We start from the raw sequence: 27,739 nt of genomic DNA, 5'->3' as shown, positions 1-27,739 counted from the left end.
AGCTCAAAATGAATTAAGGACTTGAACATAAGACCTGAGGCCATAAAACCCCTGAAACAAAACACAGGCAGGAAACTCTCTGACACAGGCCTTGGCGATGAGTTTTTAAGTTTGGTGCCAAAAGCAAAGGCAACAAAAGCAAAAACAAATATGTGGGACTACACCAAACCAAAAAGCTTCTGCACAGCACAGGAAACCATCAACAAAACAAACAGGCAAGCTATGGAATGGGAGAAACTATTTGCCAATCATTTACTGGTAAGGGGGGTTAATACCCAAAATATATAAAGAAATCAACCATTCAACAGAAAACAAAATTAACAAATGGGCAGAGGATCTGAATAGACATTTTTCCAAAGAAGAAACATAGATGGCCAACAGACACATGAAAAGATGTTCAACATCATTAATCATCAGGGAAACACAATGATGATAAAAGCCACAATGACATATCACCTTACACATGTTAGAATGGCTACTATCAAAAAGACAAAAAATAACAAGTGTTGATAAGGATGTGGAGAAAAGGGAACCCTTGTGAACGGTTGGGTAGGAATGTCAATTGGGAAATTGTATGGAGGTTCTTCAAAAAATTAAAAATAGAACTACCATTTGATTTAGTAACTTCACTTCTAGGTATTTATCCAAAGAGGGAAAAAACCCAGCAACTCAAAAAGATATATGCATGTTCTGTGCAGTGTTATCCACAAAAGCCAAGATATGGAAACAACCTAAGTGCCACTGATGGATGAATGGATAAAGAAAATGTGATATAGATATACAGTAGAATATTATGCAGCCACTAAAAAGCAAATCTTGCCATTTGCCACAACATGGATGGACCTCGAGGGTATTATGCTAAGTGAAGTTAAATCAGATAGAGATAGACAAATACCATATGATCTCACTTATATGTGCAATTTGTAAAAACAAAAAACCCCACAAAAACAAAAGAATATCAAAACCAAGCTCATAGAAACAGAGAACAGATTCATGGTAGCCAGAAGTGGGGGATAGGATTGAAGAAATGGGTGAGGGGGATCAAAAGTTACAAACTTCAAGTTATAAACTCTGATGCTTCTTCAAGATATTTTATAGATCTAAGAAATGCATAGCTATAATATGCACTAGTTGTGTAATTTTGTCTGTCTCTTCTGTTAAATTCCTTGGGGTGGCAGGGGCTGTATTCTTAAATCTCCATTACCTAGCACATGTGGTTGACATTTGTAGCTGCTCAATAAATAGTTGAATTAAATGAAATACTTATCAATTTCTTATATATAATGCTAACTTGTTTCCTCAACCCAATTGGGTAGATTAATAATGTGAGATGTCTGCAAACATTTGATGTGCTTTTTACAGGTTGTATATTCCTGTACAATGCAGGAATCTGCAATCTGCTATGTAGGTCAGAAAGAACAAAAATACAATTGATGCTTACATTGTGAAGTGAAAAATCCAGTAATTAAAAATTCAGAGCACCAAGCAAAAGTTTGTAAAAGAAGATCCTTTTATCTTCTCTCCCCAGAAAGGTCCTCCCCTCCCCATGCCATTGCTCACCAAATATAATGGAAGCTACATAGGTAATAACTTTGTCTGTGGTGCTTTAAAGTGATTAAGGATAAGAAAATTTGGTTTCAGATCAGCAATTATTTTAGAATCTCCTAAGTGCCAGACACTAGGGATATAAAGATGACAGGTTCTTGTCCTTCAAGGGCATGGAATCTGATTGAACTTCTTTTCTTTCTTCTTTCTTTCTTTTTCTTTCTTTCTTTTCTTTCTTTCTTTCTTTCTTTCTTTCTTTCTTTCTTTCTTTCTTTCTTTCTTTCTTTCTTTCTTTCATTGAATTTCTTATAGAAAAGCATTTCTTGGCTGGGAGGGAGTTTGTGTACAAGGAATGAATTCTCTCTCATAAAGAATCAGCCCCCACTGTATTTTATAGGTACCAGTTTGATTTTGGGTCTTCTTAAAAATCATATTGCTCCAAAGTGCCACATGATTTTTTTTAGATGATGGAAATATCACCATTGAATCCCCTTGCATTACAGAGGCACCTGGGTGGCTCAGTCAGTTAAATGTCCAACTGGCTCAGATCATGACCTTGTGGTTTGTGGCTTTGAGCCCTACATCGGGCTCTGTGCTAACAGCTCAGAGCCTGGAGTCTGCTTCAGATTCTTTGTCTCCCTCCCTCTCTGCCCCTCCCCCACTCACGCTCGCTCTCTCTCTCTCTCAAAAATAAATAAACATTAAAAATTTTTTTTTTTCAATTCCTTGCATTACAAGAATATTCATGGAGATAACATGAAGGCTATGTTCTCTAGTAACTGGGGGCTCCTGAGTGGTGGGAACAAGTGTAGATGGAAAGGGTACTTTGAAGGGGATAAGAAGGCCTCTCTCCTCCAACACTCAAATAGGTATCTATCTCTCTGCCAACTGTGGGTTTTCAGCTTTATTGTCATAGCTTCTGGTCCAAGGATGCACCTTGCTAGGGAAGAACATCATGCTAAAAGGAGGAGACAGGTGCTCTTAGCAGTTGAAAGACAGAGAAATGCAGGTAATTTGGCAACTCAGGGCAAACCACTCTCAGAAAGACAGAGACTTCCTGAGATTCAAGGATGCAAATTCTTTTAGCTGCCCAGGAATTAACTAAGGTTCTCATATATGGATGATCTTGATGCAGCCAGGTGAAATCAATCTTAGGCTTCCTCTCATTATGTAAGTGGATAGGTGATCAAGTATGGCTAGCAATAACCAACTCTCAATAACAAGATGATACATTATTTTAATTGTATGATTTATCAAAACAACAGCTATTAACATACAAAGTACCATTCAGTTCAACTGCAGGTATAGGCAGTGACAGTATCTAATTCTTAGAAGAATCACTTACTCTCACAGTCTGTCCAGACACATTAATCTAAGGACATTTTTATAAATAGCAAACATGATTTTCACATTGCAGCTTTCTCAAGCATATATACAGGTGTGTGGTCTTGTTGATGGGTTGCTTCCACAAGCTCTTTCTGTTCTGATGCATTCATCCTCTTGATATTAGTAGAGATATTTATTTCTGCAGAGTTTTTCTTTTGTTACCCACCATTTGCAGTATTTGTGCATTGGTATCACTCTTTTACACTTCTGAAACAAAGTTTAAATTGGAGTATATCTCTACAGTACAATTCCTTGTGTCTTCTGGTAAATTCCACCATGGTCAGAGAGTTTAAGTTGTAATCGTCAGCCCAGCTCCACTATTGGGCTTCGGTGTAACACACCCTCTTTACAGCTTTCTGTGTTAACCCTTGGCTTCAAGTCCTGGTGATGTAATGAGGGTGGGGTGTACTGGCAATCAGTACATTTCCTTATCATTATTTACAGCCATTGAGAACTATGCTGTTACTAATCCAAGTCTGACATACCTTTTCTGAAATGTTCACAGTGCAGTATTTTTGTGGGCTGACAAAAGTTTTCTTATATCATTAAAAATAAACATTTTTATAAAAATATAATACTTTAAATGTTTACATTGACAAAAACAGAGTATCCTGTGCCACATGCACTATACAGTAGTAAGCACAAAATCCCACAGAACAAAACATTACAAACGTCCTGCCCAGAATAACTATTCATCCAGGTGAAATGGCCAGAACTTTCAATTGCTTTTTTTCCCCTGTAAAATATGTTTTGCTTTACACAAAGCATGTGCTAATGAAAAACTGGACTCCCAGAAAGTTTTATTGCCTCCGATTGTGGGGTGGGAAGCTGCCACCTAAGAAAGAGGCTAATATTTCTAGTCCATCGATCCTTTCTTTGCCCTACATGAGCCATGATTGGAACTGATGAACCTTTTAGTCAGATGTATTCTGCTTTAAAAACATGCTGAGTTACACCTTTAAAAACACTTACCACAAATCACTTGTTTTATTTTCAGAGTCGTTGTAAAAAAAATACAGACAAACCATCTATATGTCTACAATCATAAGAACAGTATCATTCTCAGTTGATTTTTAAATGACAACTAAATATTTCATTATGACTAAGCTATTTTATGAGGACCTTCTTAATGTCATCTATGTACAATATGTAAATATCCCTATTAATTTATAAACACATTTGTGTCCTGCCATTTTGAAATGTTGACTGTGTTGCCTATGGATATTTCCCCATTAAAAGGAATGTATACAAAAATTTAAAAGGGAATGTTTGCCGAATGGGCAAAAGGCAACATCAGTAATAAAACATGTTAGTGACCATCCAACACATGAAAGTTCTTTGAAACACTTTAATTCTAAATGAGTGTCTTGGTACTGGGGCCATGTCTGTCCTGAACTTTATCACTTCTTCTGAATTTTATGTGATCAAGAAGCCCTCAAAATTCATTGCTTCCATTCCTCATATGAAATCATGTAGGATCCTGATTTTTAAAAACTTCAACCTAGAATTCAGGCTTTGGCCTCCATGCACAGGAGCATCATCACAGCTGTAGGGTTGCTGTTGGTCACTGGCCTGCGGGACAGAGCTTCTGGCTCTGGTGCTCTGTCAGCTAAGAAATTCCTTAGAATCCATTCATTTTAAATAGCAATATAAGGTCCTATAATAGTGCAATCTTGGCAAAAGCAAAAAATATCTGGTGGCCTTTCAATGGCCAGGCAGTGAAAAAAAAAAACAACCAAAACAACAACATTGAACAAAATGTAGACTGCTGTTTGGAAAGTTCTATGATGTTTCTCAGAAGGAGGCTGGTGAGGTATCCATCCATCATGTGTCCCCCTCGCCATCAATGTTATCTTGTGATGACAACAGAGAAGGGTATGGAGCAACACATTTGACATTCACATAAGTAGCGTTCACATGGACATAGTGCTCCCCAATGAAAGTAGAGAATATCGCTGATATCCTGGAGACCAGTTCAGAAAAAGATGGGCGCAGTTCGGCTTTAGGGTGCCAGCATTTTAGCATCACTTCATATCTGTTTCAAATAGGAAGAAATGCTATGAGAGACATCATGAAGGCATGCATTTCTGTAAAAGTAAAGAATACAGGAATGACAGAAGATTCTGTTGAAAGTCCTACTTACAAGGGATCTGGGCAGTATTCGGGCTGTAAGAGTCTTCTGCCTTGCAATAAGTAAACTGTTATATCGAAGGTGTTGACATCAGGATAAGGTGGAGCCCCTCTTGTCATCAGTTCCCAGAGGAGCACACCAAAGGACCACTAGTCAAACAATGGAAGGGATAATCCAGGTGAGAACTGTGACCGCACGAACATGAAAGGTGACCAGAAGGTCTTGATAACTAAATTTGGCTTAGTATATTCAAGACTATTGCTCTTTGGGGCAAAAACTTCCTTAAAGGTAATACACATTTTATGATTTCTTTATACCAGAATTGGATAAGGTTTAGATTACAAATAAGTATAAAGTTTTTAAAAAGAATATCTGAAGTCCACATGAGGATTAAGATTTCATCTATAGTTAGTACAGTATGATTTTCAGGTTTTCTCTTACAGGGTCAAAGCACTGGTCAAAGCATTCACATGTTTCATCCTCTTTTCCAATAGTTTCACTATAATTTTATATTATTCATAAAAGAAGAAGATAGAGGAAACTTTCCAAAGTTTAAATTTTTTTGATTTCTGAATGAATGTAAATACTTTTTAAGAAACATAACTATTAACAAACAAAAAATACCCCAAAGAAACAAAAAAGAAATGTAACCACATCTAAACATTAATGTTAAAAGGCAAAATCTAAGGCAGTGTAAGTACAAGTCCATATTAAAAATCAGAAGTGATAAAACTGCTAGGCAAGAAGGTTCTCTGTTGAAAACTAATTTCAATAAAATAAATGTAATTTAAAAACGTTAAAGTACAAGATTGATATAAAACAGCTGTATCAGTACTTTGCAGGAATATTGTAGGGACACAGAGAGGTTAAGTGACTTGCTAGAAATTCCCCCAATAAATGTGAATTCACACTGGGATAAACATTTAAGAATTCTTGACTCTTGGGTCTTGGTTGGTCTACTAAACTGCACTAAATATGCAATTTCTTGATTTAAAGCACTCTACCCAGAATATACTAGGTCATACATATCATCTCCCCCTGGATGTGTGCCAAGGTGAGAATGACACAAAGGGAGTAATTGGGCATGTGCGGTTCACCCCTGGCCAAGGACCCAGGAAATCAGCGCTTCCTTAGAAACACATCTAGGTCACTGACAGACTAAAAAGTATGTGGCGGGGAGAAACGAGGCTCTGGGAAGAAGGAGGCTTGGAGGGAAAGGGGAATCCAGACCTGATAGGTAGAGTGGGAAAACTTAACACTGAGAAGCAGCGTAGCTTGTAACATTCAGTGAGGAGAGTAAAGCAGAGTGAAGCATGTGCCCAAGTGCAGGAGCCCTTTAAGGACATTGACTGCCTCGATCCAAATAGAGGACACAGTCTTTCCCAGGTGGCAACTAGATAACTTTGCTGTCCTGTGCAGCCTTTCAAAATCGAAGTATCCAAAGCCTGAGTCACTTATGAGTCACTTCTGACAACTTCACTGTGTTAACCTTTAAGTTCCAAAATATGCATTAAAGTTGAAATCAATTTAACAAGTATCTACTGACCCTTGGTGTACAAGTAGGTTACTTTCCAAGTTAGTGGATGGGCCTACGGCTGATTTAACGGGGTTAAGAGTTATGACACAACTGACTGTCACACAGGAGAGTAAGGCAGAATAACTAATATAGAACAAAAATAGGAAAGATGTACAAATGCTGTGAAAAGTCAATGAGATAACAGTAGGGTACTGAGAAAGGCTTCAGGGAGAAAGCGACAGTAAAGCAGGTCTTGAAGAACGGGAGCATTTGTGTCCCAGGTGCACAGAAGGTGAGGGCAGAGGAGTGTTCTGGATGGAGGCAATGGGCCCAGAGGTGACAGTACTTGTGTGTTTTTCTGAACTACATAAGGACAATAGGTCACTCTGCTTGATGTATGGAGTAGATGAGGGAGACAAGGGATAGATAGGGTAAAAATGAGACCATGTTGTGGGGGTTTTTGAGTGCTGAAAGTGGGTTACGCTGAAAGGGACAGGACATGCAGCTGAGCTCCAGCATGCTGCATCTGTAAACACTATGCTTTAGACAAATAGGAGGAGCTGGTTCACATAAGGAGACCAGATAGGGGGGTTTCTGAACAGAATGTCTGGTGGGGGTGCTGCTGCTACATCTTGGCAACCCAGAACCCGATGAGACTGAACTCCCAAATTAAGGTGGTGGGAAAGAGTAGATGCCATATAGTAAGCACGGAACAGGTTCAAGCCCTTTTTAAAAAAGATTATTTTATTTAATCCTTTAAACAACCCTGTGATGTAACTGGCTTTGTAGATACTAAAGTATCTACAAAAGGTGAGGAAGCCAAAGTTTTGAGAGGCTGATTACTTGTCTGTAATCAGGTCTCCTAACCCATAGCCTAGGCTATAGGTTTGTCTGAAGGCAAATTCACAAAAAAAGGGGGCACAGTTGGGTACATTTCTGAGGAATTATAGGACTTGGGCAATGACTGGGTATCAGAGGAGGGTTGGAAGACTCACTGGACAGGAGAGGTCAGGGGGAGGCAGCTTCTGGGAAAACCATAGTACCACCTGCATTTCAAACCCCCAGGAACAGTTTGGAACTGACAGGATGGTGGGGAAAGGGGTCTTGAAGGAGAATGAGGCAGAACTAGAAGAGGGAGGCTGGGGGAGATGGTAGGAGTGGGAGGAAGAGAGAGAAAGAAAGAGAAAGCGAGAAGAGGAGGGAGAAAAAGAGAAGGAGAGATAGGTGCATGATGCCCGTGCATTAGGAATGATGGAAAGAAGTTAGTTTTAGTTTCAAGACAGGAGAGCTCTGCCATTCTTTCAGTTACTGTGAGCACGTAGCCTGATTATCTGAGCACCAGCAGGGAGGTCCTCTGAAGAATCTCTGCCTCACTTTTCAAAGGTGAAGATCAAAGCAATTAGTAGACATGAAAGACTATTAGAGCCATAAAAAGTGATAGAAAGTGACACTAAGGCAAGCAAGGAATGGAGACAGCCTGGGCATTCAGGAGTGGGTAAATAGAGATACACCACAATTTGCAAAAAAACCACAACTGATTAAAAAGTGGATATATTCATAAAATTCTATAAACTGGTAAATGAGTAAAATTTTCAATAAAATGTAAAACTTCTGCTCTTTGAAAGATACCAGTAAACAAATGAAAAGGCAAGCCACAGACTAGAAAAATATATTCACAAAAACTTGTGTCTGATAACATGTACCTGTAATCCAGAATATATAAAGAACTCTTACCAACTCAATAATAAATAAACTAACCAATTAAAAAACCCAAAACTCTAAAACTTAAAAGAAAATGGGCAAAGGATTTGAGCACATACTTCACAAAGGAGATAGAAGGATGGCAAATAAGCACATGAAAAGATGCTTATCATCATTAGTCATCTGGGAAATACAAATGGAAAAGGAAATGACACACCACTACAGACTATGAGAATGGCTAAAAATCCAAAACTGACAATGCCAAGTGCAGGTGAGGATGCTGAACAACCAGAACTCTTACATATTACTGCTAGGAACATGAAATGATACATGAACTGTGGAAAACAGTTGGTAGTTTCTCATAAAGTCAAATATATACTTGTTTTACAACCCAGTAATCCTACTTCTAGATATTAATTCAAAATAAATATAAACCTTTATACACAAAACAATTAAACAAATGTTTAGTAGTTGCAGCTATGTGTAATCAATTGCCTAAAACTGGAAAGAATCTAAATGTCCTCCAAATTGGTGAATGGATAAACAAAATGTGGAACATCCGTACAATGGAATTCCACTCAGAAATAGAAAGGAATGAATTACTCTGCTATAAAAAAAAGTATGGTTTCCTCAAAAAATTAAACATAGAACTACCATAAGATCCAGCAATCCCACTTCTGGGTATATATTCAAAGGAAATGAAATCAGTATCTGGAGATACTTCCACACTTATGTTCATAGCAACATTATTCACAATAGTCAAGAGATGGAAGCAACCTAAGAATGCCCATCAACAGATGAATAAAGAAAATGTGGTATATACATATAATGGAATATTATTTAGCCTTAAAAAAATCCTATCGTATGCTACAATATCAATGGATCTTGAGGACATTATGCTAAGTGAAATAAGTTAGTCATAAAAGACAAATACTACATGACTCCACTTATATGAGGTAGCTAAAGTAGTCAGGTAGTTGAGTTCTTAGAAACAGATAGTAAAATGGTGGTTTCTGGAAAGGCTGTGGGAGGGGGAAATGGGGAGTTATTCAATGGATATAGAGTTTCAGTTTTGCAAGAAGAAGAAGAAGTTCTACAGATTGATTGCACAACAATGTGTATGTAGTTAGTTAACCACTACTGTACCATACACTTAAAATAGTTGAGATGGTCATTTTTCTCTTATGGTTTTTTTTTTTTTAAACCACAATTAAAAAAAAGGGAAACCATCTAGATACATTGCTACATACTACATGGGTAACTCTCAAATGTGTTACGCTAAGTGAAACGAGACAGGCTCAAAGGCTATTTATTGTATGATTTACTATATGATTCCATTTATACGACATTCTAGAAAAGGTAAAACTGTAGAGACAGAAAACAGACCAGTGCTTTCCAGGTCCTTGGGATAGGGTAGGGTTTGATTACAAAGAGGCACAGGGACATTTTCCTGGATGATGGAACTGCTCTATATCCTAGTTGCAATAGTGATGGTCATACAACTGTATGCATCCTTCAAAACTTGAAGAACTGTACATTAAAAAGGGTAAAGAGTTGATATATTGCATAATGGTGATACCATTAACAGAAATAAAGAAGAGAGGAATTGACAGTTGGCAGGAAAGAACTGGACTTTGAACATGGTGACTTTGTGATGCTGATGAAAACATCCAGGAAGAGAGGTTCAAAGGTAACTGTTGATGGGAATGGTTGAAATTATTGAGGGAGGCTGGCACCTAAAGACCCCTCTTCCCCCAAGAGAGAGAAGGAAGAGAGCTGTTAAGGCTAAAGCAAACATAACAAAGAAGCAAGAGGAACCAGATGATGCAGTGTCCCAAAAACCAAAGGAGGAGGAAATTTTGAGAAGAAAGGAGTGGTGGACAATGTTAAGTTCTGAAGTAGGGTGAAAAAGTTAGCTGGTTGAACAACTGAGAAGTCAATACTGACTTTAATGGAAGCACCTGTACTAAGTGTGGCACACTGTACAATACTGGGTATGAGAAGTCACAAATATAGTGACACTTCTATTTTGTTTGAATGGGCTTCAAGAGAATTCAGATTTTAGCTGAACTCCATCTGGTCATTTGTGAGAAAGTGGACATTTCTACTAGCTCGCAAGGTTTTGCTTGTAGGTCTCTACATAAAAGCTTATCACATACTTTTGGAAATGTTCCATGTCAACATTCAAAAGATTGTGCTGTCTTGCAAATTAAAGTTAATGCAAATTTATCCAGGTAATCAATAACCATTTGTCAAAGCAGCACTGCATTTGGATTACTCAGGCTCACCCTTATGTAGTACAATACAGTATCTTCCAATGAGAAGGAGAGAGATAGCACTTCATATACAGAAGCCTATATAAATCTATAGTCAAGAACCTGAGTGACAGTTGCTATGTGATAAATGGTGGCCTCTGTGCTGTGTGCGTGCGTGCGTGTAGGTTAGTAATGTGTGTGTGGTTGTCTAAAAGCTCAGAATCACAATTCTTGCCTTGAACATTCAAAATTTCATCAGGTTCTTTGTGTTTTGTTTTAAAAACTTCACTAGGTGTAACATATATCATAAACTTTGCCAGTTTTAAGTGGACAGCCCATGATGTTTAGTAAATATTTTGATAGTGTACTTATCTCCACAATTCAGTTTTTAGATCAATTCCAACACCCTAGAAAGTTGCCCATGCCTGTTTGTAGTTAATCTTTGCTCCCACCCTCAGTCCCAGGCAACCACTGATCTGTTTTTTTTTTCTCTTTAGTTTTGCCTCTTTCTAAAAATTTCATATAAATTGAATCGTTCAACATATCACCTTTGGAGTCTGCCTTCTTTCACTGGACATAATATTTTTGAGGTTTATCCACGTTATAGCATGGATTAGCATAGTGCTGAATGGTATTATTCCATTGTATAGAAATACCATGTTTTGCTTACCCTTTACCAGTTGATGGACATTAGGATTGCTCCTGGTTTTTTCCTATTGTGAATAAATACTATTGTGAACATTCATGTACAAGTATTTGTGTAGGCATATGTTTCCATGTGCTTATGAACTAGCTATTCATATATCTCTTTGGTAGATGGTCTATTCAAATCTTTTGCCTGTTTTAAAAACTGAGTTGTCTTATTGAGCTATATGAGTTGGTCTGGTTCTTAATGGCAGACTAACAGTTAAGTCTGGATGAAATGTATACTCTTTGAGGACAGGTTAATTCTTCCTACCTTATGCCTTCACCTGCCACCATCACTAACATGTTTCCAGCCTACCTCTTTAGCACTCACTTCTTTCATCTTTTTCAGAATCTTTCAGCATCATAATCTCAGGCATTACACTTTAGCATATACTATCACGTCCTCTTATTAATCTTATCCACCCCAAAGTCCCATCCCTCCACCATGCCCTGTAACACATTTACTGAAAACAAACTCCCAGTCACTCTCAACTTAGTCTTTAATGTCTCCCCCACTTCCTCAGGAACTGAAACTGCTTTCACTTGAAGACCACAATGTCTTTGAAATCTGTTGACTCACAGAGGGGAGGGTAGATGACTTGTTGCTTCCCAATGCCACACTCAGATCCCTGTCCCCTGTCATCTTTCAATAGCTGCCAACCCTTTTTCTTTTGAAGTCTATGCCCTCCATTAATTTTATTTTTTTGCCTACCTCATTTACTGATATCACCAGTTTACATTTTTTCTCTTTTCAGTTGTTATCTCCAAGGACTGAAAATTAATCTTTCTCTACCTCTATGCATCACAGTCCTCCTGACTTACTACGTGCAGATAGAGTAAGTATACTCTGTTCCATTCAACAGCCACTTGAGACCTCCAAATCATTCAAGTTACTCGGTTTTCAAGACCATTTTTGTGCACTGAGTAGCAGTGGACCCTGCTGACCGTATCCTATTTCTTTTTGAAACTTTCTCTTCCTCTGGCCTCTTCTCTCTTGGGTCTCCTACCTCTCTGCTTTTCCCCCTCATTTCCTATGTGTAGTTTCTCCGGAGTAATTGTTTTTGTACTCTAAAAGGCTTATTTCCAGCCTTGACTTCTGCTATGGACTGAACTGTGGACCCCCTATCCCCACTCAAATGTTGAAACTCTAACTCCCAGTGTGATGGTATTAGGAGGTGGGGCCCTCATGATGGGATTAGTGCCCTTATGGGAGGAGACACCAGGGAGCTTATTCTGGCTCTGTCTCCCACACAATGACACAGTGAGAAGGTAGCTATGTGCAAGTCAGGAACCTGACCACACTGGCACCCTGATCTCACACTTCCAGCCTCTAGAACTGGGAGAAATAAATGCCTATTGTTTATGCCACCCAGTCTATGGTATTTTGCTATGGTGGCCCAAGTTGAATAAGATAACTAATGAGGTTGTACAAGCTGTAGATCCACATTTCCAATTGCCTGATGGACCTTTCTGCCTGGATGTCTTTTTTTTTTTATTATTATATGAAATTTATTGTCAAATTAGTTTCCATACAACACCCAGGGCTCATCCCAAAAGATGCCCTCTTCAATGCCCATCACCTACCCTCCCCTTCTGCCTGGATGTCTTACTCCCACATCAAACTCAGTATGTTTAAGCCTTAACTGGTATTTTTCCTCTCCAACAAGTTTTTACTCTGTTGCTTCACATATGTTACTGTACTAGCATATAACTTTATTCATCTTTGACTTTTATCAATTTCTTACTTAATATTGTTATTACCTCTCAGATGCCTTTTCTGCTTTCGCTTTTCTGTTCCAAAATTTCTGTATTATTTCAAGTTATACCTCTCACTTCATCTTCCTGCATCTACTCCTCTCAGAACATCTTACAGAATAAAGAAAGGCTGTAGTGTTTCTGATTACACTTTAAGGTTCCACATGGCCAGAGAATAAATTCCAGACTCCCTAGTTTGCTTTCCAAGAACCTCTATGATCTAGTATGAATATATTTTTCGCAATCTATCCTCAGAACTTCCCTCTGTGCCTTCCATTTTGGCCAAATCACCCACTCCTTACTGTTTCCTTAGAACTTTAAAGATGTATATACTTTCCTGCCCCTTTGCTTACCTGGATTGGTATTTATTTCATGGCCCATTCTATCTTCCTTTAAGGCCTGTACAAAAGCACCACCTCCTCCACCAGGTGGTAGGTAAGTGAGGAAAATGTGGCTGCCCAGGTGTCTCTCCCACCCTCAGCACTCAGGTGTATGCTTTTTGAAGCTGTTCTATGAGAGGATGACCGTGGTAGATACAAAAGGGCATGTTTCTAGACTTTTTTTTTTTTTTAAAGTAGGCTCCCCGCCCGATGTGGGGTTTGAACTCAAGACCCGACACTGAGATTAAGTCTCATGTTCTACCAACTGAGCCAGCCAGGTGGCCAAGAAGGGCACATTTCTAGCTGGGTGCAGGAATAATGCCCTCACTGCCAGTTCTGCCTCAGTGATAGCTTTCAGATTTCTCCAGGTGGAATGCAGCTGTCCCGGAGCTATGAGTGGCCAGACTAATCCCAGTCTACTTTGTGTAACAGCTAGTGACAGTTATGCCTTCTCTGTTCTTGGAGGACAGGGTTTAGTTCTGATTCAGCTCTGGGCTCCCTAAGGACCTGGCGTTGTACCCTACTAGGCAAATGTTTTTGATAAATGAATAAATTTGTGAGAACATATGATGGCTATCTGGTTTAACAGTCAAGCTCTGAAGAAACTGAAATTAGGGTGTTGAAGGTGTCCTTTTTTGAAAAAATTAAATAGCCATAAAACCATTAAAAATGTTGGATATGAAAGGAAAAGAGGAGACGGTCAGGGATGATGAGTACATTACCACATCTGACTTGGTGGTAAACTTCTGAGTTTGTAGACTTTCTAGAGCCATCCACTTCACTGGCAGCTTGGCGCCCGTTTTGTTGTGTACACTGTAGTACTCTTTATCATACATGTCTCTGGCCAGACCAAAATCAGCAACCTTGACAGTGAATTTTTCATCCAGCCTATAGAAAGGACAAAAATCATTACTGGTGGCCGAAATACAATAATTTACAGTGATGCTGAATATCTATAGGTCAAAACAAGGACTTGATATTTGAAATCCATAACTTCTGCAGGGTGGGCTTCATCTGGTCTCTACTAACGCTAAATTACAATGGAATTCTTGAATAAAAATGTTTGACATTTACATTACAAATTCAACAGGCCAAGGAAAGAGATCTACCTGTGGCATAAGAAAACCCCTTTTGCCTTAACAGTAAAGTTGGACCCCCCTCCTAGGTTTCCTTTGTTACTAAATCAAATATGCCAACTGACTATCCCAAGCAATTGTGTATCTTCACTTGTCAATTTATTAGTAATACTCAGTTTTATGAGGGATTATGATAGAGGACTGTTATTTTACCTTTTCTTTCTCAAATGGGCTAGGTTATTACATAAAATTCATGTATCTCACCTCTGAGGTAATAGAGAAGTAGGACACAGTAAAGCATCTAACAAAAACAGCAAGGTTCAACAAAAATCAATTTCCGCTCTCTGAGGCTATGTATCCTTTGTTTAAGCTGGCTTTTATGTTGTTACATTGACCAAAACCAAGGTAGGAAATTAATAGCACAGCTCTCTCATTCACACATACCATAAGTCATGAATCAGTGTTATGTGAGGGAAGAACTGAATCCATTACAAACTGTTGACTGTTGAATTATACAGCCCAGGCACCCAGACACAAATAAAGCTCTTTGTATATTCATTCCCCAATACCATTTTTGGTAGGGCTTCTGCAGACTGACTTCAAATCCAGTCTTGGGAAGTTGCAATATGTTGGTATTTGTGTTACCAGCCCTCTCCTTTTCACTGTAAAATGCTGAAGATCAAATTCTCCCTTCCAAACACTAATGCAGTGTGAAACCACAACATTGGGGGCTACTGGTGGGAAGGGAAAAGAAAAGCAAAAGCACACAACAGCTGTTTAAGACCCCCTCTGGAGAATTCCTTTTAAATTCTCCATTAGATAAAGCCTGAAAGCCCCGCCTACATCCCAGTGCTTACATATCGATTTAAAACTGTAACGGAAATAAAGGACTTTTGCATAAGAAGAGAAAACATCCTCACTAGCCTTCAACAGTGGGAAACAGATTCCTCCTTGTCACTTAATTTGGACTGTGGGCACAGAGATTCTTATACTTACATACAGTTTCTAGCAGCCAAGTCTCTGTGTACAAACTTTTTGCTTGCAAGATATTTCATGCCTTTGGCTACTTGAAGACCAAAGCCAATAAGATCTTTTACAGTTGGGTTCTGCAATCAAAGAGAATTAAAAACGCGTAAGCTAAGCATCTACTGATCTGTGAATTCTGAAATGTTTATAAGAATTATCTTGTTTCAAGCAATAACTCGTGCCTTGTTAATAACAGCAATCATGTATTAGATATCTATTATTTGAAAAGCACCAGGCTAGATGCTTATGTGAGTTTTGGCTAATGCTTATACACTTCTATAAGGCAGGTTCCATTTTCCAGATGAGGAAATGGAAGTGTTTTAAAATTATTCTGGTATGGTGGGGCTAAAAGAAGGAAGACCACTGCCACCGAAAAGATAGCTTGTTACTCACAATTCCCAAGAGGAGGGGGCACACCATGCCAAGCGAGGCCACAAAGGGAAGCAATGGGGTTGGTCTAGGAGGCAGAGGGAGCAAGGGGAAAACATGGGCAAGAGCTTGTTTTGTGGTTCCCATGGGAAAGAATGGGTGACGCAGGGTAAGCGGATTTAGGATTGGGCTAGTTTGAATAATTTCAGCAGGTTCTGAAGTGTAGGGGCTGTCTTCAGTTGCCTGGTACCTGGCCCTAAAGTGATTACAGCAGGTGGATAGTGTCCCAGAGTGTGAGAATTCTTTAAAGGAGGTGATTGGGGTATGGGCTTTGGATTGGTTGGTTTGCTTATAAAAGGCCTGCTCTTTGAAGATGAGCCATTTACTATCTTGGGGCTAGTCCTGGAAAGGGCCATCACTCCAAGGTCAGCAAGGAACTAGAAGTCAGAGCATCATAAATACACAGTTAATCTAACATTTGTATTGAACCCCAGAGGACTCCAAATAGCCAAAGCAATCTTGAAAAAGAAAAGAAATACTGGACTTCAGGGTATATTATAAAGCTATAATCATCAAGATATTATGGTATTGGCACAAAACCAGACACATACCTTAATACAGAATAGAAAACTCAGAAATGGACCCACAAATAGTCAACTAATATTCCACAAAGTAGGAAAGAATATCCAATGGAAAAAAGACAATCTCTTTAACAAATGGTGTTGGGAAAACTGGACAGCAACATGCAAAAGAAAGAAAATGGACCACTTTCTCACACCATACATAAAAATAAATTCAAAATGGATGAAAGATCTAAATGTGAGGCAGGAAACCATCAAAATCATAGAAGAGAACATAGGCAGCAACCTCTTTGACATCAGCCATTGTAACTTCTTACTAGATACATCTCTGAAGGCAAGGGAAACAAATGCAAAAATGAACAATTGGGACTTCATCAAGATAAAAACCTTCTGCACAGTGAAGGGAACAACCAACAAAATTAAAAGGCAACCAATGGAATGAGAAAAGATACTTGCAAATGACATATCAGATAAAGAGTTAGTATCCAAAATCTATAAAGAACTTAAATCAAATTCAACACCCAAAAAACAAATAATCCAGTGGAGAAATGGGCAAAAGACATGAATAGACACTTCTCCAAAGAAGACATCCAGATGGCCAACCAACACGTGAAGAAATGCTCAACATCACTCATCATCAGGGAAATACAAATCAAAACTACAATGAAATACCTCCTTACACCTGTCAAAATGGCTAAAATTAATAACACAGGAAACAACAGATGTTGGTGAGGATGCACAGAAAGGGGAACCCTCTTACATTTGGCAGGAATGCAAAACAGAGCAGCCACTCTGGCATATGGTATGGAGGTTCCTCAAAGAGCTAAAAATAGAACTATTTTACTACCCAGCAATTATACTACTAGGTTATTTACCCGAAGGATACAAAAATACTGATTTGAAGGGGCAAATGCATCCTGATGTTTATAGCATCATTATCAAAAATAACCGAATTACGGAAAGAGCCCAAGTGTCCAATACTGATGAATGAATAAAGAAGACATGGTATATATGTACAATAAAATATAACTCAGCTATTAAAGAGAATGAAATCTTGCCATTTGCAACAACGTAGGTGGAGCTAGAGTATGTTATGTTAAGTTAAACAAGTCAGTTAGAAAAAGACAAATGCCATCTGATTTCAATCATGAGTGGAATTTACGAAACAAAACAGATGAACATGGAGAGAAAAAAACGGGAGGCAAACTGAAGAGACTCAACTAGAGAACAAACTGAGAGTTGCTGGAGGGGAAGTGGGAGGGAGGATGGGTTCAACGGGTGATGGGCATTAAGGAGGGTACATGTTGCAATGAGCATTGGGTGTTGTATGTAACTGAAGAATCACTAAATCCTACACCTGAAACGAATATTATACTATATGTTAACTAGAATTTGAATAAAACGTTGAAACATAAAAAAATAAAGCAATACATGGTTAATATCAGCAGTTCAGAGAGAAATAAATCACCCAAAGCCACTCAGATGGTAAGTGGTACAGTTAGGATTTTAACCTAATCTGTTAGGCTCCAAAGCCCACACTGTAGTGATATCAATCACATTAGAAGCCCTCCAACTGGTATGAAAGTAACAACCTGCAACTATAATGGCTTGGATCCACACAGAAAACAGGAAATCTCATTTCCAGAAATTTCATCCACAAAATTGGGTGGACAGAAGAATTCCTTTAGTAACTAACTATAAAAACTATATCTGAGGGGCGCCTGGGTGGCTCAGTCAGTTAAGTGTCCAGATCTTGGTTTTGTCTTAGGTCATGATCTCACGGTTTGTGAGTTTGAGCCCCGCATCAGGCTCTGCGCTGACAATCCCTTCTTGGGATTCTCCTTCTCTCTGCCTCCTACCCTCAAAATAAATAAACTTAAAAAAAAACACAAAAAACATATCTGAAATCGCACAGATAACATTGTGGCTGGTAGCCCTGCTGGTACTTGGCCTTCAGGAACAGGGTATCTCTTCTTCAGCAGCCACTGTGGGGGTTGTGGGCTCAAGAGGCAGCTACTAGGGGCCCTGCAAGGAGGGCTGCAGCCCCCTTAATGCACACAACATGTGGAGAGGCCAGTTTCTTGTGTTTTAGGCTTCTTTTTAGAATGTATCTTGTTAGTGGTTGTAATATAGTATCCCGGGACCATAAAAACAGGCCCTGGTACTGGATAATAGGAAATCTCTACCATGCTTGAATGCTGGGGGAATACTATTCTAGAGAAGGCAGCATGTCCATTCAGATGAACTCACCAGGACAATGACAAGTTAAATTAGAAAAGTGGGATCTGTCGGGGTAGCTTTCACTTTGTAAGGTAAATTCACCTTATCTGCAAAAATTCACAGCTAGGGAGTATTTCATTCTTTTGGTTGAACACAAAATATTTCTTTCCTATCCTAGAGCTTATTTCTTTTGAGAACCTGACCCCATGTGTCTTGTTTTTGATCAAGAGTAAAGTTACTCCATTTACTCCCAGAGGCCTGGATGCAGGAGCCAAGAAGAAGCCTGAGATCACCTGTGCCTTCAGTTCCGAGGACTCCTTCCACTTCCCTCCCTGGCCTGACCACTTACTTGCTCACCCTTTAGGCATAAATGTCACTAAGAAAACTCTCACTTGCAAGAACCCAAGAACCTCTTTTGTAATCCTGAGCTCATTCATCCAGCAAATATGACTGAAGGCCTATGTGCTGAACACACTTTAGGAGCTAAGTCTAAAGCAATAAACAAAATACACAGAAATCCCTACTGTCATGAGCTTGCATTCTAATGGTGTGTGTGTGCACATCCATATATACATGTATTATATAGCTATTATGTATTTGGTTATTGTTCAGTATAGCACTGTTCAATAGAAATACAATGCAAACCATACATATAATCATGTTCTAATAGTCACATTAAAAAAGTAGAAAGAAACAGGTAAAATTGGTTTTCATAATATATTTCTCAACTCAAGAAATATCATTTCAACGTGTAATCGATATAAACAATTATGAGATATTTTACCTGTTTTTATACTAAATACTCAAAACCTGGGATTTACAGCACACTTACACTAACAGTACGTCTCAATTCAGACTAGCCACATTTTACATATGGCTCATGGCCACAGTAGCACACTGCTTAGGCCTACTGTATCAGATGATGGTAAGTATGATGGAGAAAAATAAAGCAGCGGATAGGAGACAACAGACAGGAGGCATGGGGGTGAGGTGGGGCAATTACTTAGGCCAGGAAAGCCTCATTTTGAAGATGACATTAGGGCAAAAAGCTGAAGCTGATGAGAAGTGACATATGTGGCTATCTTGGGGAAAGTGTTCCAGGCAGATTGAACAGCAAATACAAAGGTCCTGAATTAGGACAGTGGGTGAAGGTTGAAGAATACTAAGGGATTCATTTGTAATTAGTTCTTCTGTGTTTTTCCTTCTAGGGTTAAAATCCCATGTGGGCTGAGGCTCATTCTGCCTCTATGTCTCTTGTGCTTTCTGTTTTTGGCAATTAGTAGGCACTCAAAAATGATTAATTGTGCCTATCAGAGGGATGGTAGATCAAGGCAGCTTGCAGGACAGGTAAGAATCATTGCCCCTGGGAAACCCTTCTAGGTACCACTATCTTCCCATCAGGATAGGGGATTTTGAGGTACAAGTGAATTGAATTAGCCTCTATATAGCTGAATGGTGCAAACATTTTACATGTGCTTCTTTGAAAGCTTTTAAAAATTTTAAAAACAGGAACATTTTGAAAAACTCGTTGGCTTATAGCTAGTTTACCAGTTAATAACCTTGGTAATATACTTACATGAGTCTCATTTCTGATGAAATTTCGAAGATCTCCATGTTTCATATATGGTAGGACCACCAGTGGAGACCCCTCACTTCGAAGGCAGATTCCCAAGAGTGAGAGAACATTTGGATGACTAAAATCTTTCATGATGATTCCCTCAGTCAGAAACTGGGAAACTTCACCTATGTCAGTGATTCCTGAGAAATCCAGCAGTGGAGACATTAACTTCATTATGGACCAATAAATACTCGGTCAAGTTCAGATAGGGAGAGTTACGGAATGTAAAACCACAGGGCTGAATCCTGTCCTGACACCTCATCCTCAGACTGTTTTTTAATAATACGTTTGAATAAATGATGTCACCCTGCAGTGGGCCTTCAAGTCACCCCCAAACTCTACCAATCAGTTTGTCTCATACAGAAAAAGGAAAGGGAAGCAGACCAATCTATTTCTGTAGTGACTGTCTAGGGCTGAGGTTGGCAAACTACTCTAAAGGGCCAGATAGTAAATATTTTTTCGTTTTGTGGGCCATATGGTCTCTGCTACAAATACTCAACTCTGCCATTGTAGTGCAAAAACAGCCACAGACAATTATCTATAAAAATAGTCACGGGGCCAGAGTTTTCTGATCCCTGGACTAGGAGGGTTTGAAGACCAATCGTTGTCATATGGTTTCTAAGTAGACTTTTTCTGGTGTAACAGTTTCTATTCATTTCCAGAGAGAGATCCTGAGGGTCCGACACTACTTGGCACTGATGAAAGGTTAATGACCTTTGATTTATTAATCTGACTAGTATCTGTGTCAGTGATGATATTCTTTTACAATGTAATGCATTCTGAGATGAGTCCATGTGGATAGAATAGAGATTAATGAACACCAGAGACAGAGAAGGATTTCTTGCTGTTAGGAATGTTCTGAGTACAATGAGCAGTGTGCTGTCTTGTGAGGCAGATATTATTGACAATCATACTTAATCCATTACAGTTTGTAGTTAGGTTTCATATAAACTGTCCCTTTAATTTAGAGATTTAGAAATATAGGTCAAAAAGGCAAGCACACTGACTTGACATGTGAAACCTCTCGGCAAAGGTGAAGCCAGGAAAACTCTTAGTATGAGGGGTACATTGGGTTGTACAAGAGAGTAATTTATGCCTTCCTTGCGTCTCCAGGTCATCAATAATCTTAATGTCTAGAAGCTTCTTTGTTTCTTGAACAGAGTATACATTCCACTTAAAAACATTTTCTCAATAACCTCTAAATTTTTTTTTTAATTCTAGCATTTAAAAGGGGGTAAGTATCACTTGTTTAGGAAGTTTATTTTTGTAGAATACCTCATGCAGATAAATGAGATATTGCCACACTTACAATTTTCTGCCAGCATATTTTTCTCCTGTTGGTCTTATTTCATTTTTAAATCTTTTTAATGAAAGTTGTGGTTAAAAAATAATTATAATAATTCTTCTGGGTAAAATGAGTCATTATTACTGTATGTGCCAACATGCTTCCAATAGTTTCCATAAAACAAATATTATAAGGCAAACATAGCTAAATGACACTCAGTTAATCCAAGAACCTCACTGCTCCTATACTCTTATGTATGAGGGCTCTGAGAAATAATTTCTGAGGAAATATTTCAAAAAGAATTTAGACCAAACAAATTTTCAGGATTATATCCCTAATTCCAGCAGGGGCTGATTTTTCCACAAGAGAAGGTCGAAATCAACATTTTATTATGAACTATTTAATAGTTAGCAAACCATGGAGGTGACTCCGCTGTTAAAGTATCACTTACTATTCAAGGATTTCACAGCACAGTGAATCTTCTTGTCATCGCTGTCCAATAAAGTCCCATGGTACACACACCCAAAATGTCCTACATGAAAAAGGGGAATTTGGTTAGTGTTGTATTACTTGTAACTATGCAGCATCACTTGCAAAGCCCTTTGTGATCTTCATTTCCTTCTTTTTTCCACACGGCAAAAAAGTGCATTGTTTCTTACACTTTTAATTAATAGTACCACTACATGTGTCTGTTAAAACATGTATATATGATGTACTTCACTCTAAGATACAAGCTATATGATTATTTAATACATAGTAAAAAAAAAAAAAGCTAGGTTCTATAACTCTTATTAAAAGCTAATAAAGCAAAATATTCAACTACAGTGGAACCACTGAACAGAGGAGTAACATCTACCTCATAAAAGAAATTTATTGTTTTTAAGGATCAAATACTATCTTTTAAATATGAAAAGAAAGTTTTATCACATGAAGAAATGCAACAAAATCAGTTCCCTATATTCCAGTAAGCTAAACTGAAATAAAAATGTTACCATTAGGAATAAGATTAGCATTATAGAATAAAGATTTCCCCCATTAGTCACTGGTTAATACGTAATCCAGGTTGGCAGAAACTGAAAGGCAACTGCCCAAATGAAGCAAATTCACTCTGAGTCATTTCATCTAGTTCTCTCTGGGTTTAGCCACATCACTTTCCAATGGTAGCCTTTCATCCAGTGGCAGTAATTTTCCCCAGAGGTGCCAAACGTCTGATAGCTGTGGAAGGCCCTAATTAATTAATTCATCCACCCAGCCAAGATTCCCTGAGTTCCTAGTGTGTGAGTGCCAGGCATTAGCTTACCCTCTCGTAAAGTGAAGATGAATAAAATAAAACCTATGCTCTTGAGGGCTCAAATTCTACTGGGAAAAATGTATAAATAAATAATAGTTAATATTTATAGAATCATTAATGGTTACTACTTCCTAAGAGAAATAATTGCCAGTTTAGCACCTTTACTAATAAAAATTAAAAATTCTAATTTTATAATGAATAGAAATAGAACGTAATTGGTGAGACCGCATACTCTAAAACTGGTGCAACTTCTGGAATTTATAGGCCAGTAATAGAACTATATATTACTCTGATGTAAAACAGGGTTGCTGATAGTGAAGCTACTGTTAGGAAGAGGGAGCACTCTAAGGACTAAAACCTGGAATGTGTGACAGAGGAAGGTATGGATGAGGTCACAGGAAAATGGGAAAGTCTTGTGTTCATGTAAGGCAAACTGTCCCATCAGCTTCCTCTGCATCAGGCTGACAGATGCCTGCTACCTCTTGTCGCACGTATAGAATAAAAGGCCATTTAGTATCAACGGCATAGGTTTTTTAGAAAAAAAGAGAAAAGCGCAGTTCATTTCCTGGCTTCTGGTTGGTTTCTTTTCCTGCTAAATAATTCCTCAAACACTATGTATGCAAACTGTTATTGCTGCTTTGGCTGGCTTATTACAAATATTCATCATCTTTGTATAAAGAAATTGGAGTACATTGTAGAGATGATATATGCTGCTTCAGATCAGGGTAATGCTATAAATTCAATCTTTTGATTCTGTCCAGCAGTGTACAAACTGCTATAAGCCAAGACTTCATAGAGCTAGTCACTGTTGTCTGGGCAAAGAAAGACTGGAGGAAGATATGAGTAAAAATATTGAAACTTAATGATTTTTATAAAGAAGTAAATAACACCTTCCAAGAAACTATACTGGCCATCATGATAATGGTAAGGAAAGGGTGTGATTTATTTTTCATATGTTTACAAGATTATCAAATTGCCTCTCTGCACGGGGGCAAATCCCCTTGGATATGATTTGTAGGGCTGTATTTCTGCAGAACGGAAATCAAGTGTACTTGTTATCACTGCTCTTTCAGTTGCTTTCACCATTGTCTAAGCTTCTAATCTGCAAAGGGAGAAGATAAAATGCTTACTGGAAAACTGTATTTAACAAAGAGCTGAGTGGAAATACTTACCTCTTCCTATGACTTCATTGAAATGCACAATCAGGCTACTTGGCCCAATCACTACGTGCTGGACTGCCTGGACCAGCTCTGGATTTAGAGCACTGAGGTCAATGTGGACAGTATTTTGCAGTAATGGACTGGATATATCAGAGTCCCCACTATTAAGCATGGGGGACAGGTCCGTCAGAGGATACTGTACTTGTCTGCACGATCCATTCTGAGATGAGTTAGGAAACTGGTCTGCAAGACAAAGCAAAATTACTAGAAAACAATAGCAAAACCTCACTTAGTGGAGACTACAACAAGGGCAGCAAATTCAATCAATAATGAATTCTGAATTTTATAATTTAAGGAATGGTAGTTTAGTTGTTGAATGAGGCTAGAAAGAGCCTTGACAAAGGAACTGATTTAATAAAAATGATAAGGTGGGAAAAGATACTGGCTTATATATACAAGAGTTATAAAACAATGTTTATAAATTTTCGTTTAAATAAACTAGACATTAACTTTGAAACCTTGTTTACCCTCTTCATTTCCTCTTCTTATATATAGCAACAAGCCATGCTTGAGGTTAATTTTTTATTTGTTATATTTATATATATACATATATATACACATATATATGTGTATATATATGTATATATATTATTATTTTTTTTTTTAATGTTTATTCTTGACAGAGAGAGCATGAGCGGGCAAGGAGCAGAGAGAGAGAGGGAGACACAGAATCTGAAGCAGACTCCAGGCTCTGAGTTGTCAGCACAGAGCCTGAAGCGGGGCTCGAACTCAAGAACCGCGAGATCATGACCTGAACCGAAGTTGGACACTTAACCAACACAACCATCCAGGTGCCCCATAATATGGTATATTCTTAAGATTGGGAAGCAGCAAAAGTAGTTTGCCTTTGACAGACTAGTGTTTATTAATGGGATTAATTAGTATTGCTAAACCTATATGGATTCCTGGCCAAGGGAAAATACAGTATAGTGACATTTTATATATACGTATACGTATGATTAGAAATATATAATACTCAAATTTTTGGAATTGAAGTCTTTTCACATTAGTGGCAAATTCTCTCCTATGTGGTGATGGCAGCAGATTTAATGTGATTGCTGTTCACAGAAGGCTAGAAACGGGTTAGTATGCCATCCCCACTGCTTAGCTGAGGGCACTTGGAAAGGAATCAGCATTCCTTCTTTGTTGATCTTTACAACCAAAGCTCTGTAAGAGTCTCAGACAAGGTCCCCCACTGTAAGGTGAAGCTTTTTTTAAATAAGAGCTGTGTACTAACAGCTCACTGAGAATCTTGTAGGGCTGAGAATATAATTTCTTAATGAGAAACAGGGCAGAGAAGCCACCAGTTAGTTACTTTGCCCTTTCCACTGGGAATTCAAACCTGTCAAGGAGAGGGCATCATATCTAAAACTGATGTGAAGATAAACTAGGCAGGGCACTGAAATATATTAGCATATAACATGGGGAGATGGGAGAGGGCTTGGTAGGGTCCCTGTTGGCACTAAAATATAATATAGCTTGTTTGCAAATGACCAGGAAAATTAGAACTTGAGAGAGGGGCATAAAAAGAAAGTTGATGGTACTCTGACTATTCCTAACCCTGTTTAAGCATTTGTAGTATTTTCCATAATGCAGTTAGGTTATCAATTTGGCTAAAACAGTAAATCTCCATAGTGGTTCTACAAAAGCTTTGGGGGCCACCTATAGCTATAGTGACTGGCTGGAAATAAGACAGATGCAGCCTTAAAGAAAGGATGCAGAACATCAGGTGAGTACCTGGAATGTTGGATGGGTGAGGGAAGAAGGGAGCCTACTTGGGTGCCTGGTTTCTTTAATCCTAGAGTCGGCTTCTCCAAAACTTCCCCAAGGGGTAATGCAAACAAGCCTCTCTGAGCTCAGTTCCTTCACCTTCACTTCTCAAACCTTTGCATCTGGAGATCAGAGTTCTAAATTCTCAAGGGTGCAGAGACTGAGGGAAATCCTTGGTAAGATACAGGAAAAAAGTCCTCTGGTATAGAAAACCTCTGGTTTTTGAGCAATAGAAATTGTTCGAAAACCAATTTAAACCATCAATGTGTGATTCTGCTGTAATGCCACCGAGAATTCTAGGTCTGCATGAAAAGACTGATGAGGAGGCTGTCTCCACTAGATATATATAGAAAAGCTGTGTAGCTGCCTATTCATTAGGTGCTGGCTGTGCATTTCCTCATTCTTCCTTCTGGATGAACTTCTTTTGTCTATTTTACTTTTTCACATCTTGAAGGTTCAGGTTCAATTTTAGAAAGAGGATGAAGGACAAGCCTTTTGGTAATGATGAAAGAGGCTGAAGGAAGATTAAATACGTTTTTTTTTAATTACTTGTGAATTTTAATGATCTCAGATTAGAGCTATTAAGTATGAATATAAAATACTAACAGATATAAATTTCAAAGATATAAACTGGGTTTTATTTGTTCATGTTGTTAAGGGCATGGATTTTCAAAGGCAAATGGAGTCATGTAGGCAAAGAATATTTGTATGTGTCTCTACAGAATTAATATAAGCTTCAAAAAATAAGAGGCAATGAGTGTTAAAAAAGTTAAAATGTTAAGTGTCTCAGTGCTCTTGTACTTGTTTTGATGAGCAATTTCTAGTTTTCCAGTATCCTCAATCATCTGTGACTCATTTTATTTGTCCAATGGTAAATATTCAACCAGGGAAGTGCTGTACTTGACTCACGTCCTGTAACTTCTAAAGATAATGAGGCAGATACAATACAGACATTTTGCTTTTACCAGGAGATTTTAAATAAGACAATGTGAAATTCTCCGGTTAACCTTACCATTATTAGGTCTAGTGTTTTGCAAAGCAGATGGTGTTAACCACTCCTTTTTAAATAGCATAATTGCAGGTTTTTATTGGATAAGACTCAGAATATATCCAAGTCCTGGAATGCTGGTGGGTAAAAGGCTGTGTACTAATAGCTCACTGAGAATCCTTTAAAGGAATCTTTAAAGGAATATGAGAGGTATAATTTAAATGTTTGAAGATTAAGAGGTAAAAAAATGCATCGGTGCCCACTTACATAAACAAAAGTTTGTATCTTAACTCTTCCTGGGTTGTTAAAGAAAGCTTCACAATTTCTTCTCATTGAACTCTGATAAAGAACTTACCTTTGCTCAAATGATTTTAAAATTAACCTTTTTGTGAGAAGAAAGTTTAAAGACTCAAACTCTAATGTAATATATAAGTGAGTCCATTTAAAAATAAGAGTCATATAATTCTATGTCAAATTAAACTTAATTCTCTGGCCAAAGAAGATGTAAATGCTTCTTTTTTTTTTTTTAATAAAAATATAAAGGGAAAAGCAAAAATAAACAACAATGCCATAACCCACTGAGGTATACGTATAGGTATTTCTTAGAATGATAAACTGAAATATACCTTCTGGAAAAGTAGCTCGGTAGTCTACAGATTCATTTGAAACCATTTCTGTAGTTGGGCTTACACTTCGGGCACTTACAAGCCTATCCAAATGAGGAGTGTGTACTCTTGCATCATAGCGAACTAATTCACTGCCCAGATCTTAAAAGAGAGAGAGAGAAAGAGCTTGTTAAAGATTTGGCTATCATGGGTCTCAGTAGACCTTGACCCAGTGACCAGAACTCATGGGTTTTGTGGATTGCACATAAGACAACACACATGAATCTACGGCAATTTTAAACTGTAATGACTGTATACTTCAGGTAACCTCTTA

At 38.2% G+C, this 27,739-nt stretch overlaps 1 protein-coding gene across 1 annotated transcript in view; it reads right to left on the bottom strand.

The window, feature by feature from the left end:
* Positions 1 to 2,762: 2,762 nt before the first annotated feature.
* Positions 2,763 to 27,739, bottom strand: part of MET (MET proto-oncogene, receptor tyrosine kinase) — a 111,735-nt gene continuing 86,758 nt past the window's right edge. The window contains exons 15-22 of the mRNA XM_053896841.1: positions 27,427 to 27,567; positions 23,995 to 24,225; positions 21,983 to 22,063; positions 20,205 to 20,386; positions 15,429 to 15,538; positions 14,079 to 14,244; positions 5,075 to 5,211; positions 2,763 to 4,966 (exon numbers count right to left, since the gene is read on the bottom strand). Of these exons, the coding sequence (XP_053752816.1) occupies positions 4,756 to 4,966; positions 5,075 to 5,211; positions 14,079 to 14,244; positions 15,429 to 15,538; positions 20,205 to 20,386; positions 21,983 to 22,063; positions 23,995 to 24,225; positions 27,427 to 27,567 (1,259 nt within the window). The 3' untranslated portion in view covers positions 2,763 to 4,755. The remainder of the gene's footprint in view (positions 4,967 to 5,074; positions 5,212 to 14,078; positions 14,245 to 15,428; positions 15,539 to 20,204; positions 20,387 to 21,982; positions 22,064 to 23,994; positions 24,226 to 27,426; positions 27,568 to 27,739) is intronic.

The sequence above is a fragment of the Panthera pardus genome, unplaced genomic scaffold, assembly GCF_024362965.1.
Source record: "Panthera pardus isolate Hobbes unplaced genomic scaffold, ASM2436296v1 HiC_scaffold_8, whole genome shotgun sequence".
Taxonomy (NCBI): domain Eukaryota; kingdom Metazoa; phylum Chordata; class Mammalia; order Carnivora; family Felidae; genus Panthera; species Panthera pardus.
The sequence above is the reverse complement of the archived record's forward strand: the minus strand, read 5'-3'. Positions and strand labels throughout refer to the sequence as shown.